Below are 13,728 nucleotides of genomic sequence, written 5' to 3'. Positions count from 1 at the left end.
ACGTGGGCAACGATGGAGACACCTGGAGAGGCTGATTGGGAGGAACGGCCTCCCTGATCTAAACCCCAGCGTCTGGTGTTAGACTTGTGTGCTGGTCCTGGATCCTCTTTAACAAACACCATGTTGGAACAGAAGGAGGCTCAGAAGTGGACCTGGTCCCAGAGCACACTAGGCCAAAGGTCCAGGATCCAGTCTGTGATGGTCTCATCTGATCTGAGGCCGGATGTTTTGGACACTCGGGTGAAGAGAGGGGCAGAGCTGTCAGCTGATCACCATCTGGGGATGAGTGGGTCAGAGGACGGGGAAGGTTCTGGACACACCGGGTAAACCCAAACCAGTAGTGCGGGTGAACTGGGACCGTCTGGAGGAGGCCCCTGTCCCAGAGACCTTCACCTCACACCTCCGGAGGAGCTTTTCTGGCGTCCCTGTGGAGGTTGGGGGCATCGAACCGGAGCGGGCGATGTTCAAAGCTTCCACTGCTGAAGCTGCAGCGGTGACCCTGGAACACCGTGGCCTGGGAACGCCTCAGGATCCCCCAGTTAGAGCTGGTTAATGTGGCCCGGGAAAGGGAAGTTTGGGGTCCCCTGCTAAAGCTGCTGCCCCCGAGACCTGATCCAGGATCAGAGGCTGAAGATGAGATGAACGGAAAACAACACAAACAAATCTCTCGATGGTGATTGGTTCTTTTTATTTTCAGTAAACAAAACAAACGTTCAGAGCAAACCGGCTAACGTTAGCGTAACCAGCTTCCTACGTTAGCATCACAAACATTAGCTCCACACTAGAATCTGTGGTGCCAGCGTTAGCCAACGCTAGCTATCGTTAGCCTGCGTCAGCCATCGTTAGCCTGCGTCAGCTATCGTTAGCCTGCGTCAGCTATCGTTAGCCAGCGTCAGCTATCGTTAGCCAGCGTTAGCTATCGTTAGCCAGCGTCAGCTATCGTTAGCCAGCGTCAGCTATCGTTAGCCAGCGTCAGCTATCGTTAGCCAGCGTTAGCTATCGTTAGCATCCACAGTTTAACAGCGAAAAACAAAAAGTGTTTTCTTTTTTTCACAGAGGCGATAAATAAAAGTTCTTCATCCTCCTCTTCCTCCTCTAACACGGGTGATGGTCAGGGACGCGCTTCCTGCACAAACAACAACAACAACAACAGTCAGGAAACAAACAAACAACAACAGTCAGGAAACAAACAACAACAACAGTCAGGAAACAAACAACAACAACAGTCAGGAAACAAACAACAACAACAGTCAGGAGAAACAAACAAACAACAACAGTCAGGAAACAATCAAACAACAACAGTCAGGAAACAAACAACAACAACAGTCAGGAGAAACAAACAAACAACAACAGTCAGGAAACAAACAACAACAGTCAGGAAACAAACAACAACAACAGTCAGGAAACAAACAACAACAACAGTCAGGAAACAAACAACAACAACAGTCAGGAGAAACAAACAAACAACAACAGTCAGGAAACAATCAAACAACAACAGTCAGGAAACAAACAACAACAACAGTCAGGAAACAATCAAACAACAACAGTCAGGAAACAAACAACAACAGTCAGGAAACAAACAAACAACAGTCAGGAAACAAACAAACAACAACAACAACAGTCAGGAAACAAACAACAACAAGAGTCAGGAAACAAACAAACAACAACAGTCAGGAAACAAACAAACAACAACAACAGTCAGGAAACAAACAAACAACAACAACAGTAGTATGTGTATTTCTGATGTTTGGAGCCTGTCGCGGTCGTTAAAGCTGCAGTGGCGGTGTGTGTGTGTGTGTGTTGGTGGCGTTTGGACCTGGGCGCCGCCTTGATGATGTTGTCGACCCTCAGGATCATCTCTGCGGCCTCTGACGCGCTCAGCAGCACCTGCCGCTTCACCTGGAAGGACTCGGTGACGCCCAGCTCCGCCATGTCGCCCACCACGCCTTCAGTCATGTCTGCAGGGGAGAGAGAACACACGTGTGAGCCCCGACGCGCCCGCAGTCTCTCCGCGGAGGCGTTCAGGTGACGGGCGTCTGCGGAGACTCACTCAGGCCGCAGGAGACCTTGTTCTCCTGGTGGGCGGCGCGCAGCTGAGACACCAGGTCGGCGCTGTCGTAGCCGGCGTTGTCGGCGATGATGGTCGGCAGCTGGCGGGGAAAAAGGGCGAGAAACACGAGGTGAGTTTCTGCTCAACGAGGAGCGCAAACACTTTATATGCGTGTATGTTGTGTATTATTATCTCTGCGGTGTCGTTACCATCATCAGAGCTTTGGAGAACGACTCCATGGCGACCGCCTCCTTTCCTGGCGTCCTATTGGCCAGATCGCTCACCACCTTGGCCATCAGCATCTCAGAGCAGCCTGACGGAGAGCAGCAGGTTAGACACGTGTAGCTGTGTGTGTGTGTGAGTGTGTGTGAGCGTGTGTGTGTGTACCTCCTCCGTAGACGGTGCGTGGCTCCTTCACGGTCTGAGCCAACACGCACAGAGCGTCGTGCAGCGAGCGCTCCGCCTCGTCCAGAATCTGCTGAGTCGCTCCGCGCAGGACGATGGTGCACGCCTCACCTGAGGGGGAGGGGGGGTAAAGATCCACTTAAAGCTGCATTCTCTCTCATGTCCAGCAGGAGGAGACTCCACTTAAAGCTGCATTCTCTCTAATGTCCAGCAGGAGGAGACTCCACTTAAAGCTGCATTCTCTCTAATGTCCAGCAGGAGGAGACTCCACTTAAAGCTGCATTCTCTCTAATGTCCAGCAGGAGGAGACTCCACTTAAAGCTGCATTCTCTCTAATGTCCAGCAGGAGGAGACTGCACTTAAAGCTGCATTCTCTCTACTGTCCAGCAGGAGGAGACTCCACTTAAAGCTGCATTCTCTCTAATGTCCAACAGGAGGAGACTCCACTTAAAGCTGCATGCTCTCTAATGTCCAGCAGGAGGAGACTCCACTTAAAGCTGCATTCTCTCTAATGTCCAGCAGGAGGAGACTCCACTTAAAGCTCCATTCTCTCTAATGTCTTTTACTTGTGTGTGTGTGTGTGTGTGTGTCCGTACCCATGGCGACGCCAGAGAAGTGGATGAGCATGTCCTCTCCGATCATCACCTCCTCGATCAGTTTGCAGTGACCCAGCTTCACCAGCTCAGGGTGGTCGAAGGTGGAGGCGATCTCTCCTCCTGATCTCACACACACACACACACACACAGTTCAGGAGATCTGCGTCCACAATAAAACAACAAACTGAGTCTGCGTGTGTGTGTGTACGTACCGGTGACCAGAGCGAGGCGCTCGACGCCAGCAAAGTCGGCGTGCTCGATGGCCATGACTCCAGCCTGAGCAAACAGCTGCTCTGGGTAATTATAGATCAGCTGTCTGTGACGGAGAGACGCAGCTCTTTACAACACCTGAACAAAGAGTACGCCGGGGTTGTGTGTGTGTGTGTGTGTGTGTGTGCGTACCTGTTGATGAAGCAGTTGATTCCGTGTTTCAGGATGCGGTCGACCTTCTCCTTCATCTTCTCTTTCTCCGCCAGCTCGATCTCTGCGACCTTCGCCGTCGAGTCGACACGAACCCTGGAGCCGAAGATCTGACACACACACACACACACACACACACACACACACACACACACACACACACACACACACACACACAGTTACTAATAGTCTTCCAGTGTAAAGAACAGACTTTGGTTTGAACTCCTCTGAACTGCACAAACAAAAGGTTTAAAACGCCGAAATTACGAAATTAAACCATTTAATCGCCTGTAAAAAAAAACACAAATCTCTATTTGATTTTCAACTTTCCAACTGTCCTTGAATGCATCATCTGTCAGAAAACGTGTGTGTGTGAGTGTGTGTGAGCACCTTGATCTTGTCGGTATCCATGCCGGTGTTGGCGATCAGGATGTTGACGTTCTCCAGCCTCTTGGGTTGGTTCACGCCGATCTTCTTGTCCAACAGGAAACCTGCAGAACCAATCAGAGTCAACCGGGAACTCTTACAGCGGCCAATCAGACGCCAGCCTGGTGGTTATGACATCACACACACACACACACACACACACACCTTCGTCCAGGTAGGAGTCGGTGAGGCTCCCTCCCAGCTTCTTGATGATGTGGATGGCCTCCAGGTTCCCGGAGCCCTTCAGCCTCAGGACGGCGTCCACGGCGAGCTGAGAGAAGTGGTCCTTGTGGTGCGTCAGCAGCTTGGAGGAGAGCGTCGTCCGGGCGATGTTCAGCAGGTCCTCCTGGAAACGGGCGGGGTCGTTGCTATGGAGACGGGACGGCGAAACGTATTCAAATCAGCTGAACTTTCATCTAAGTTTGATTGGATTGGACTGTTTTTACTCTTTTCTAAACGCTGACGCAGCAAAAGTCGACTCCAGGCCCTGGTCACGACCTCCTGGTCCCCCCCGGTCTCGCCTGTGCCCCCCCCCCCCCGGGTCTCACCTGTGGTCCACGGCGGCCTCCCTCAGGGCGTCTCTGGCCACCTGCGTGGCCTTCCTCCAGCCGGAGATGATGGTCTGTGGGTGGATCTTCTTGGCGATCAGCAGCTCCGCCTCCTGTGACGGTTTCAAAAAAAAAAGCGGCGGTGAGTTAAACGGTGACGCGGCTCTTTTTAAAAACGCCGACTCATTCTGACAGAGAGAGGATTTTACCCGCAGCAGCTCCGCGGCGAGGACGGTGACGGAGGTCGTCCCGTCGCCCACTTCCTCGTCCTGAACCTTCGACATGTCTGCAACAATTATAGTTTTTATTTATTGAACAGTTTTATGCAGAAACGTTCTCAGTATGGATATAAATAATAATAATATTAATAATATTAATAATAATAATCTTAATAAGTGCAGATGTTTCTGCAGCTTCACTCACCAACCAGCACCTTGGCGGCGGGGTTGTCCACGCCGATGGCCTTCAGGATGGTCGCTCCGTCGTTGGTCACCGTCACCGTGCCGACCTTCCCTCCGCCGAGCAGGATCTTGTCCTGGAGACAAAGACAGGAGGAAATCTTTTAACTGACCGACAACTGACGCCTGAACGCAACGCAGAGGCTGTAATCAGCGCGACCTACCATCCCCTTTGGACCCAGAGTGCTCTTCACCAGATCTCCGATGGCGATGGCGCCGATGAACGACGACTGCAGAGAAAGAAAAACGCACATTTACGAAGTTTCAGGCTTCAAACGGGGAAATAAATATAAACAGGACACAAACACACGCTCTGTGGAAATCTATCGTAGCTGTAATGTTATAGAGTTTTAACTACGATGATTAAAAATATTATATTATTATTAATAAAGAGTCAGTGTGGTCGTCTCTCTGTAGAAAGGAGGTGTTGTATGTTCACAGAGGCTCTCCTGCAATATTTGAGTTAGTGCTGACTTTCTATCAGCTCCAACCAGTCTGAAGAAGAGGAGGAAGAGGGGAGGAAGAGGAAGAGGGGGAAGAGGAGAGGAAGTAGGAAGAGGAGCTCCAACCAGTCTGAAGAAAAGGAGGAGAGGATGGGGAGGAGGAGGTAGAGGGGGAAGAAGAGGAGGAAGAGGAGGAGGAAGAAGAGGGAGGAGGAGGAAGAAGAGGAACTCCAACCAGGCTGAAGAGGAGGGGGAGGAAGAAGAGGAGGGGGAGGAAGAAGAGCAGGTGGACAGGCGTACCTAATAAAGTGGCCGCTGAGTGTGAGGGTGTAAGTAAAGGAATCAAACTCACCAGTCGAGCGGTTTCAGCTTTCTCTTCATCAGCTCCGTGTTTGAAGATGTTGACCGGTGCCATCGATAAGGACGCCTGCAGAGACACGGGACAAAGACGTCACACACACACACGACACACACACACACGACACAACGGCTCTGGCTCTCTCTCATCATCATCTTCAGCCTCTGATCCTGGATCAGGTCTCAGGGGCAGCAGCTCCAGCAGGGGACCCCAAACTTCCCTTTCCCGGGCCACATTAACCAGCTCTAACTGGGGGATCCTGAGGCGTTCCCAGGCCAGTGTGGAGATCTAATCTCTCCACCTGGTCCTGGGTCTTCCCCGAGGCCTCCTCCCAGCTGGACGTGCCTGGAACACCTCCCTAGGGAGGCGCCCAGGGTTCATCCAGACCAGATGATCCTGAACCAGTGATCAAATGTGCAAAATGATTCACACAATATTTGGGATTGTTCTCCATTAAAGAAATTCTTAAATGATTCGGCTTTTTTAACTGATTGATTGTTGCTTTAGTGGACGGATCTTTAAAACTCCACAGAGTGCAGCAAAAGCGTCGTTTTACCACGAAAGTGCTCAGAAAGTCATTTTCAAACCCGTCAATATTTTTAAATATTAATTCAGACTAAATATGGAAAAGCAATACTTTCATTGTGTACCCCTCAAAACACCATGAGTGTATTTTTTTAAGCTTTTAATAAAATTCCACATATTCGACCTTTGACTACATAAATAAATAACGTGTGCACTTTGTTATTAAAGCTGCTGCATAAATACATTGTATTGTTATTGAATTAACAAGAGTTGTTTGTGTGTTGTCGTCTCGCAGGTCTCTGCTGATGGTGGTGGTGCCTGCTGCCGTGGTCCTGCATGACGCTTCCTGCTGCTGTTATAATCTATCACCTCAGCTGTGCTTGTTTCTACTGTTCTGCTGTATTAATAAGTCATATTCACATTATTATAGTTAGTGGAAGTGTGTCTGTCTTTGTCTCTCTCTGTCCTTCTCTTCCTCTCTCTCTCTCCTTCTCTCTCTTCCTCTCTCCGGTGCAGACAGATGTGCGTCCTCCACAGAGCTGGGTCTGTCTGACGTTCCTGTCTGTTATAGTGAAGGTTTTCGTCTCCACCGTACTCTACGGGGGAATTGTTGGGTCTCTGTAAATCATGAATAATTCACAGAGTGTGGTCTTTACCTACTCTGTAAAGTGTCCTGAGATAACTGCTGTTATGATTTGGGCCTATGAATAAAATTGAATTAGTTGTACAGTTAAATCGAGGATGTATCTTTTGTTTCTGACAGTTGTGTTTTTTCCGAGCACCCGTGAACGTAGCACCAGCCGAGCCCCGCCCCTTTCATCCTGGAAACCGCTAGAAGCTTCTAAATAATTAAAATATAAAAACAAAATAAACTAATTTACTTTTGACGACTGAAGCTGCAGTTAAAAACAAATTAAAGTGGAAGTTTTTTCATATTTCACTTATTATTTTTCGACTGTTTCTTCGTCTGTTGTGTTTGTTCGTCCTGACAGCCACAAAGACCCGATGACAAGCTAACTAGCATGCTAACGGGCTAATCTGAAGAACAAAAACACGCAGACTCTGATGAATAAACACTGAATCAGAACAGATGCGGGTTAATGAGCTGTGTCGGACCGGACAGCTTCACCTGATCTCACAGAGACTTAATAAAAACAAGTTTTAATCTGTTAGCTTAGCCGTTAGCGCATTCACAGCGTCCATGTGCGTGCTGCGCCGGTTAGCACCGTGAGCTAACAGAGGCTAATATACCACACACACGGGTTGTAAAGTGTTTAACGGACTCTCCGCGCGCTGAGGAGCGCGAAGACACGGAACCGCAGTTTGTTCGGGTTCGTTCGACGGTGAATAAACGTTAAAACTCACCATGATGTCTGCGGTTAACGGGGAGGCAGCGCACGCTCACGGGACAAGGGCTGGGCAGGGGAGTGACGTAAGCACGTAGGAACGTAAGCCCGTACGAACGTAAGCACGTACGAACGTAAACACGTACAGACGTAAGGCTGCGTTCAGGGCAGATCATGGAATGCAAATAAATAAAAGTAAATAAAAATAAATTAATAAATAGAAATAAAATAAATAAATGAATGCAAATATTTTTTAAATGTAAGTAAAAAATTCTAAAATAACTAAATAATTAAGGTAGTAAATAAAAAAGTAAATAAATAAAAATCAAATACTGTAAAAAATATTTAAACTTTTTGCACAATCTGCACAAAACTGCACATTTTCTGTTTATTTGAACTGTAAATATGTTCATAATTAGTTACATAAGTTACAGTTTGTCTTTTTATTTTTCTTATGGTTCTGATGCTGAAATAGGGGCATTAATACAAAGGTAAATGAATAAAAGCAGCAAATTAAATCAGTTTAAAATAAATAAATAACTAATTAAGGTAGTAAAGAAAGTAAATAATATTAATAATAATAAAAATACTGAGAAATTCTGTCTGCCTCTATCCAATATAAAATCTGCAGTAAATAAAATACTTGAAAAGTGCTCGATTTTTGGAGAAAGTGCTTGAAAATTGTTTATGAATTGTGTTTCTTTGACAACAAAAATTTACAGAACAGACATTTAATTTACTTTTGTGTCCTTCTGTTATTACAAAACACAAAGGTACTTGTTTAAAGCACAATAGCTTTTAATGTGATAAAACAGGTGAAATGATAATTTCCCACATGTGTTCGTAGAAACATGGAACTGAGCTGCTGGAGAGGCTTGGAAATTAACATTAAAAGTGTTTCAATGAGCTGAAAGTGATAAAAACAACTTTCTTTTCTTTAAGTCAGTAAAGATGGGAATGTTCGTGCACACCAGAGGGCGTCAGACGTGCACGTTAAACACACGCGTCCTGCAGGGCGCGCTCAGCCCCGACGGCACCGACACACGAGAGCACAGGAAACACTTAATCCTCATTTTATTCTTGATTTCATCTTTTCAGCCTTAAGATGTTTTTTGGACCGCAGCCGAAGCCTGTGGTTCCCCCAGAGGCTCCACGCCGTCTGTTCCTGCTGTGTGTGTGTGTGTGTGTGTGTGTGTGTGTGTGTGTGTGTGTGTGTGTGTGTGTGCGCGCGCCTACTGGGAAAGAATAGGCTCCTTTCTCTTAGTTTCAGTTGTCATTTTGCATCTTTTTGTGGTGGTTTTGCATCTATTTTTAGTCATTTCGCATCTTTTTGTGGTGGTTTTGCATCTATTTTTAGTCATTTCGCATCTTTTAGTGGTGGTTTTGCATCTATTTTTAGTCATTTCGCATCTTTTTGTGCTGGTTTTGCATCTATTTTTAGTCATTTTGCATCTTTTTGTGTTGGTTTTGCATCTATTTTTAGTCATTTTGCATCTTTTTGTGCTGGTTTTGCATCTATTTTTAGTCATTTTGCATCTTTTTGTGGTGGTTTTGCATCTATTTTTAGTCATTTTACATCTTTTTGTGGTAGTTTTGCATCTATTTTTAGTCATTTTACATCTTTTTGTGGTGGTTTTGCATCTATTTTTAGTCATTTTACATCTTTTTGTGGTGGTTTTGCATCTATTTTTTAGTCATTTTGCATCTTTTTGTGCTGGTTTTGCATCTATTTTTAATCATTTTGCATCTTTTTGTGCTGGTTTTGCATCTATTTTTAGTCATTTTGCATCTGTTTGTGCTGGTTTTGCATCTATTTTTAGTCATTTTGCATCTTTTTGTGCTGGTTTTGTTGTTCGATGACAGTATTTCCCTGTAAGTTTCAGTCTTAAGTCGTTGGATTTCTTCTTCAGATCTTTCTTCGAACTCATTTTCCATGAAAGTCAAGAAAAGTGTTTCGGGAAAAAGACACAGGATAGATTTCCCCGTGGCTCCGCCCACTCATCGCCTCTTCACCCGGCCCCGCCTCCGGCCTCTGTGATTGGCCGCCTGGACAGGAAGGCAGTAGATGTGCATGGGGAACTTCCTGAAGTAGCTGCTGACCCAGGGTCTGTGGAAGACACAACAGGGAGTCATATGATTACAGTGATGTGGTGTAGAGTGAACCAAGCAGCTCAGGTGTGTGTGTACAGGTGTGTGTGTGTGTGTGTGTGTGTGTGTGTGTGTGTGTGTGTATGTGTGTGTACTTGGTGACTCGCTGGCTCAGGCTCAGGTGACTCAGGTTCGTTCTCAGCACTTTGAGTTCTTGTTGACGCAGGAATTCAGCTTCTTGCTGTCGCTCAACATCCAGACGAACAGACTCCCGAAGCTCTGCCTCGATACGCCCCAACTGAGACACACACACACACACACACACACACACACACACACACACACACACACACACACACACACACACACACACACACAGAAAGTCCCCTTCTCAGCGTTTCATGAGGCTGCGGCTGCTTTTAATAAACACAAACAACTTTTGCATTTGGCGTGAACGCAGCCGAACGGCAGCACGTGCACACTTCCATGAGAGCAAAGACGAGATCAATGACCGCAGTCATGAAATCAAAGAGCCGCGCGTTAGAAACCCCCAGAGGCTGCTTCACCTCCTCCAGCAGACTCCTGTTGTCCTCCAGCTTCCTCTGCTGTTCGTACAGAGCCAGAGACGCCGGGTCGGACGGGCGCCTCACGGCCGGCCTCTGTGCCTCCTCCACACCTGGTCTCCCTGCTGCACCTCCACCTGGTTCCCCTGCTGCACCTCCACCTGGTTCCCCTGCTGCACCTCCACCTGGTTCCCCTGCTGCACCTCCACCTGGTTTACCCGCTGCACCTCCACCTGGTTCCCCTGCTGCACCTCCACCTGGTTTACCCTCTGCACCTCCACCTGGTTCCCCCGCTGCACCTCCACCTGGTTCCCCTGCTGCACCTCCACCTGGTCTCCCTGCTGCACCTCCACCTGGTTCCCCTGCTGCACCTCCACCTGGTTTCCCTGCTGCACCTCCACCTGGTTCCCCTGCTGCACCTCCACCTGGTCTCCCTGCTGCACCTCCACCTGGTTTACCCGCTGCACCTCCACCTGGTTCCCCTGCTGCACCTCCACCTGGTCTCCCTGCTGCACCTCCACCTGGTTTACCCGCTGCACCTCCACCCGTCTGCCGCTGCACGATCGGAGGCAGGAAACAGGTGCTGACAGAGAGAGAGAGAGAGAGAGAGAGAGAGAGAGAGAGAGAGAGAGAGAGAGAGAGAGAGAGAGAGAGAGAGAGAGAGAGAGAGTGATGGGTTCATATTTCACTGCATCATGTTGTAATCCTGTCAGGCTGCATCACACACACACACACACACACACACACACACACACACACACACACACACACACACACACACACACACACACACACACACACACTTTCATGTAAACCAGTTTCCATTCAGATTTGTTTACAGTCGGGTCTGATCACGGTAACGTTATCCCTCTGCCAAGGACGTGCTCCGCTGGACACACACACACACACAGACACGCACACAGACACACACACACGAACGCACACAAACACACACACACACACACACACACAGATGTTGTCAGGTTGAAGGAGCTTCATGAACACAAACACATGAAGGTTCGTTACCTGTGCTCTCTGCTGTCCGACTCCTCCTGAATCTGAGAGAGATGACGAGCTCCCACCCTGCCCTGCAACACACACACACACACACACACACACACACACACACACACACACACACACACACACACACACACACACACACACACACACACACACACACACACACACACACACACACACACACACACACACACACAGGATAGAGTATCAGTTAATTACATGTTCTCAGAGGAGACGAAGAGACAGTTTCCCCTTGACGATAGTTTCCGTGGTGATAAAGGACATCTGTCCGTCACTCTTTCAGCTGACAGACGACACCGCCACACACACACACACACACACACACACACACATCTGAGTAGAGATTAGTTACCTGTATCAGTTCAGGAACGTTACACCTGGTTTTCTGTTTGGTTTGGAGATCGTGACTCGTCCTGTGAGCGCCCCCTGGAGGCTGCAGGGTTCAACACAGCCCATAACCACGGATCAGACAATCAATCAATCAATCAATCAATCAATCAATCAATCAATCAATCAATCAATCAATCAATCAATCAATCAATCAATCAACCAATCAACCAATCAATCAATCAATCCTTTACATAGAGTAGATTACACACACAAGCACAGTGCATGGTGTAAAACGTGTTTTATAGGAAAGCTTTATCACGGCGCCTGGTTCAGGACGGAGCGCCACAAAAGTACCAACAGAAAAGTTCTATAAGCGACGAAATCAGGACAAACTGAAGCTTCAGCCACTGGTTTCCACAAAAACACGGGTGTTTTTGACACTTTAATGACCCCGGGTTAAAAGGAAAGTCCCGTCCAAACCACCGGTGTGATGCAAAATATCTCCATCCGCACAAAACCGCAAAATCCGCCTCAAACAACGTCCTGAACACGCCGAAGAAGTAGGTGGCGATAGCGCTCCTAACAGGCTGACATGGCTAACAGTGGTTAGCTCGTGGCAATACGGTGAAGGCATTCAAAGGTCTTTTTTAACCACTAATGCTGCTGAAAATAACAGCAAACCTCTGCAGCAGCATGAGAAGAGTCCCTACACACACAACAAAGCGTCATCAGCGTAGTTAGTGAAGCCAGAGTTTATTAAAGAGTGTTTTAAAGACTTACCTACTGGCCCCTGTACCAGCTCCTCTCATAGTAAAGTCCATTACAGTGGAAGGAGCCCATTGGTGCTTTGTTGTGTGTGTAGGGACTCTTCTCATGCTGCTGCAGAGGTTTGCTGTTATTTTCAGCAGCATTAGTGGTTAAAAACGACCTTTGAATGCCTTCACCGTGCTGCCCCGAGCTAACCACAGTTAGCCACGTGCAGCTGTTAGCGACTCTCCTGGATTACTCCGTTAATATTTGTAAGTGCTGAAAAAGACCCTGGGATGATTTTACGCTGGTGTTTCACTTTATCGGAGGCAGCGTGATGTGGTGGAGACAGGAGAAGTTTGTTTCCCGTTGTGGTTCATGTCCCGGACGCACTTCAGGGCGCCCTCCCACTGTGCCTCCGTCCCGTGCCCCGTGCTTTAGGGTCCTTGTCCCCCCCTCCAGGCCCGTTTGTACTCACACTACCTGGGCCTCGGGGAATGCTTCTTGCTGCCTATACGTCATCACGCCGTAACACGTCACACGCATTGATGACGTCATGGCGATGCGTGGCTTTGTTTCCAGATCTTTCCGTAGACCTCGGAGTTTTTGTGCGTCTTGTCGACTGTTTTTGAATCTTTTCATCGACCAAATCTGCAGTAAACACTCCACCTCCGCATCACACCAACGTGAACCTTTCACCGCCATTGTTTGAAATGCCCGCGCATGGCCCCTCCTTCTTTTTTCTACGTCCCAACAGGCGCACAGGAAATGACCTCAGAGCCGCCGTAGGCCTCGTGCTCGTACACGTGTGCACGCTCGTGCTCGTACACGTGCAAACGTGCTTTACTAAAGCCCACCTCTCCCAAACGGGCCGTGGACGGCAAGCGTGCCGCTCCTAGACGCGGTACGGTTGCTTCCTTGTGCAGAGACATTTTCATCATTTATGACTTTTCAACATCTAAGAGTGCAAACTGCCGACGATCCCGGAGCTTTGTAACGTGATAAAACACGACGTGATGAAGGAAGCGTTAAAGTGAAGAACAGGAAACAGGGAAGAGACACGCAGGTACTCACGCAGCGCTGCACGTCCATCTGTGACACTTTACCTTCTGCGTCTGTGTCCCACACCTAATTAGTGACCTCCTCCACCTGAATTAGTCATCAGTGTGTGTGTGTGTGTGTGTGTGTGTCTGTGTGTGAGTGTGTGTGTCTGTGTCTCTGTGTGTGTGTGGGTGTGTGTGTGTCTGTGTGAGTGTGTGTGAGTGTGTGTGTGTGTGTGTGTGTGTGTTAGAGTGTGTGTGTGTGTGAGTGAGTGTGTGTGTCTGTGTGTGTGTGTGTGTGTGTGAGTGTGTGTGTGTGGCTGTGTGTGTCAGTGTGTGTG

At 48.1% G+C, this 13,728-nt stretch overlaps 1 protein-coding gene across 1 annotated transcript; it reads right to left on the bottom strand.

Moving 5' to 3' along the window:
- Window positions 1–667: 667 nt before the first annotated feature.
- cct2 (chaperonin containing TCP1, subunit 2 (beta)) lies at window positions 668–7,668 on the bottom strand. The gene is made up of 16 exons (XM_083934858.1): window positions 7,595–7,668; window positions 5,699–5,773; window positions 5,068–5,133; window positions 4,869–4,980; window positions 4,655–4,731; window positions 4,446–4,558; window positions 4,063–4,265; window positions 3,862–3,962; window positions 3,454–3,581; window positions 3,264–3,367; window positions 3,052–3,171; window positions 2,438–2,566; window positions 2,260–2,363; window positions 2,051–2,150; window positions 1,817–1,958; window positions 668–1,126 (listed from the first exon to the last, which is right to left on the bottom strand). The coding sequence occupies exons 1-16, from the start codon at window positions 7,595–7,597 to the stop codon at window positions 1,096–1,098; spliced, it is 1,608 nt and encodes a 535-aa protein (XP_083790984.1). The 5' UTR covers window positions 7,598–7,668; the 3' UTR covers window positions 668–1,095.
- Between the last annotated feature and the right edge of the window lie 6,060 nt (window positions 7,669–13,728).

The sequence above is a fragment of the Echiichthys vipera genome, assembly GCF_963691815.1.
Source record: "Echiichthys vipera genome assembly, chromosome: 20".
NCBI classification, from domain to species: Eukaryota; Metazoa; Chordata; class Actinopteri; order Perciformes; family Trachinidae; genus Echiichthys; species Echiichthys vipera.
Note: the sequence above shows the minus strand (reverse complement) of the source record. Positions and strands in the feature narration are given on the sequence as shown.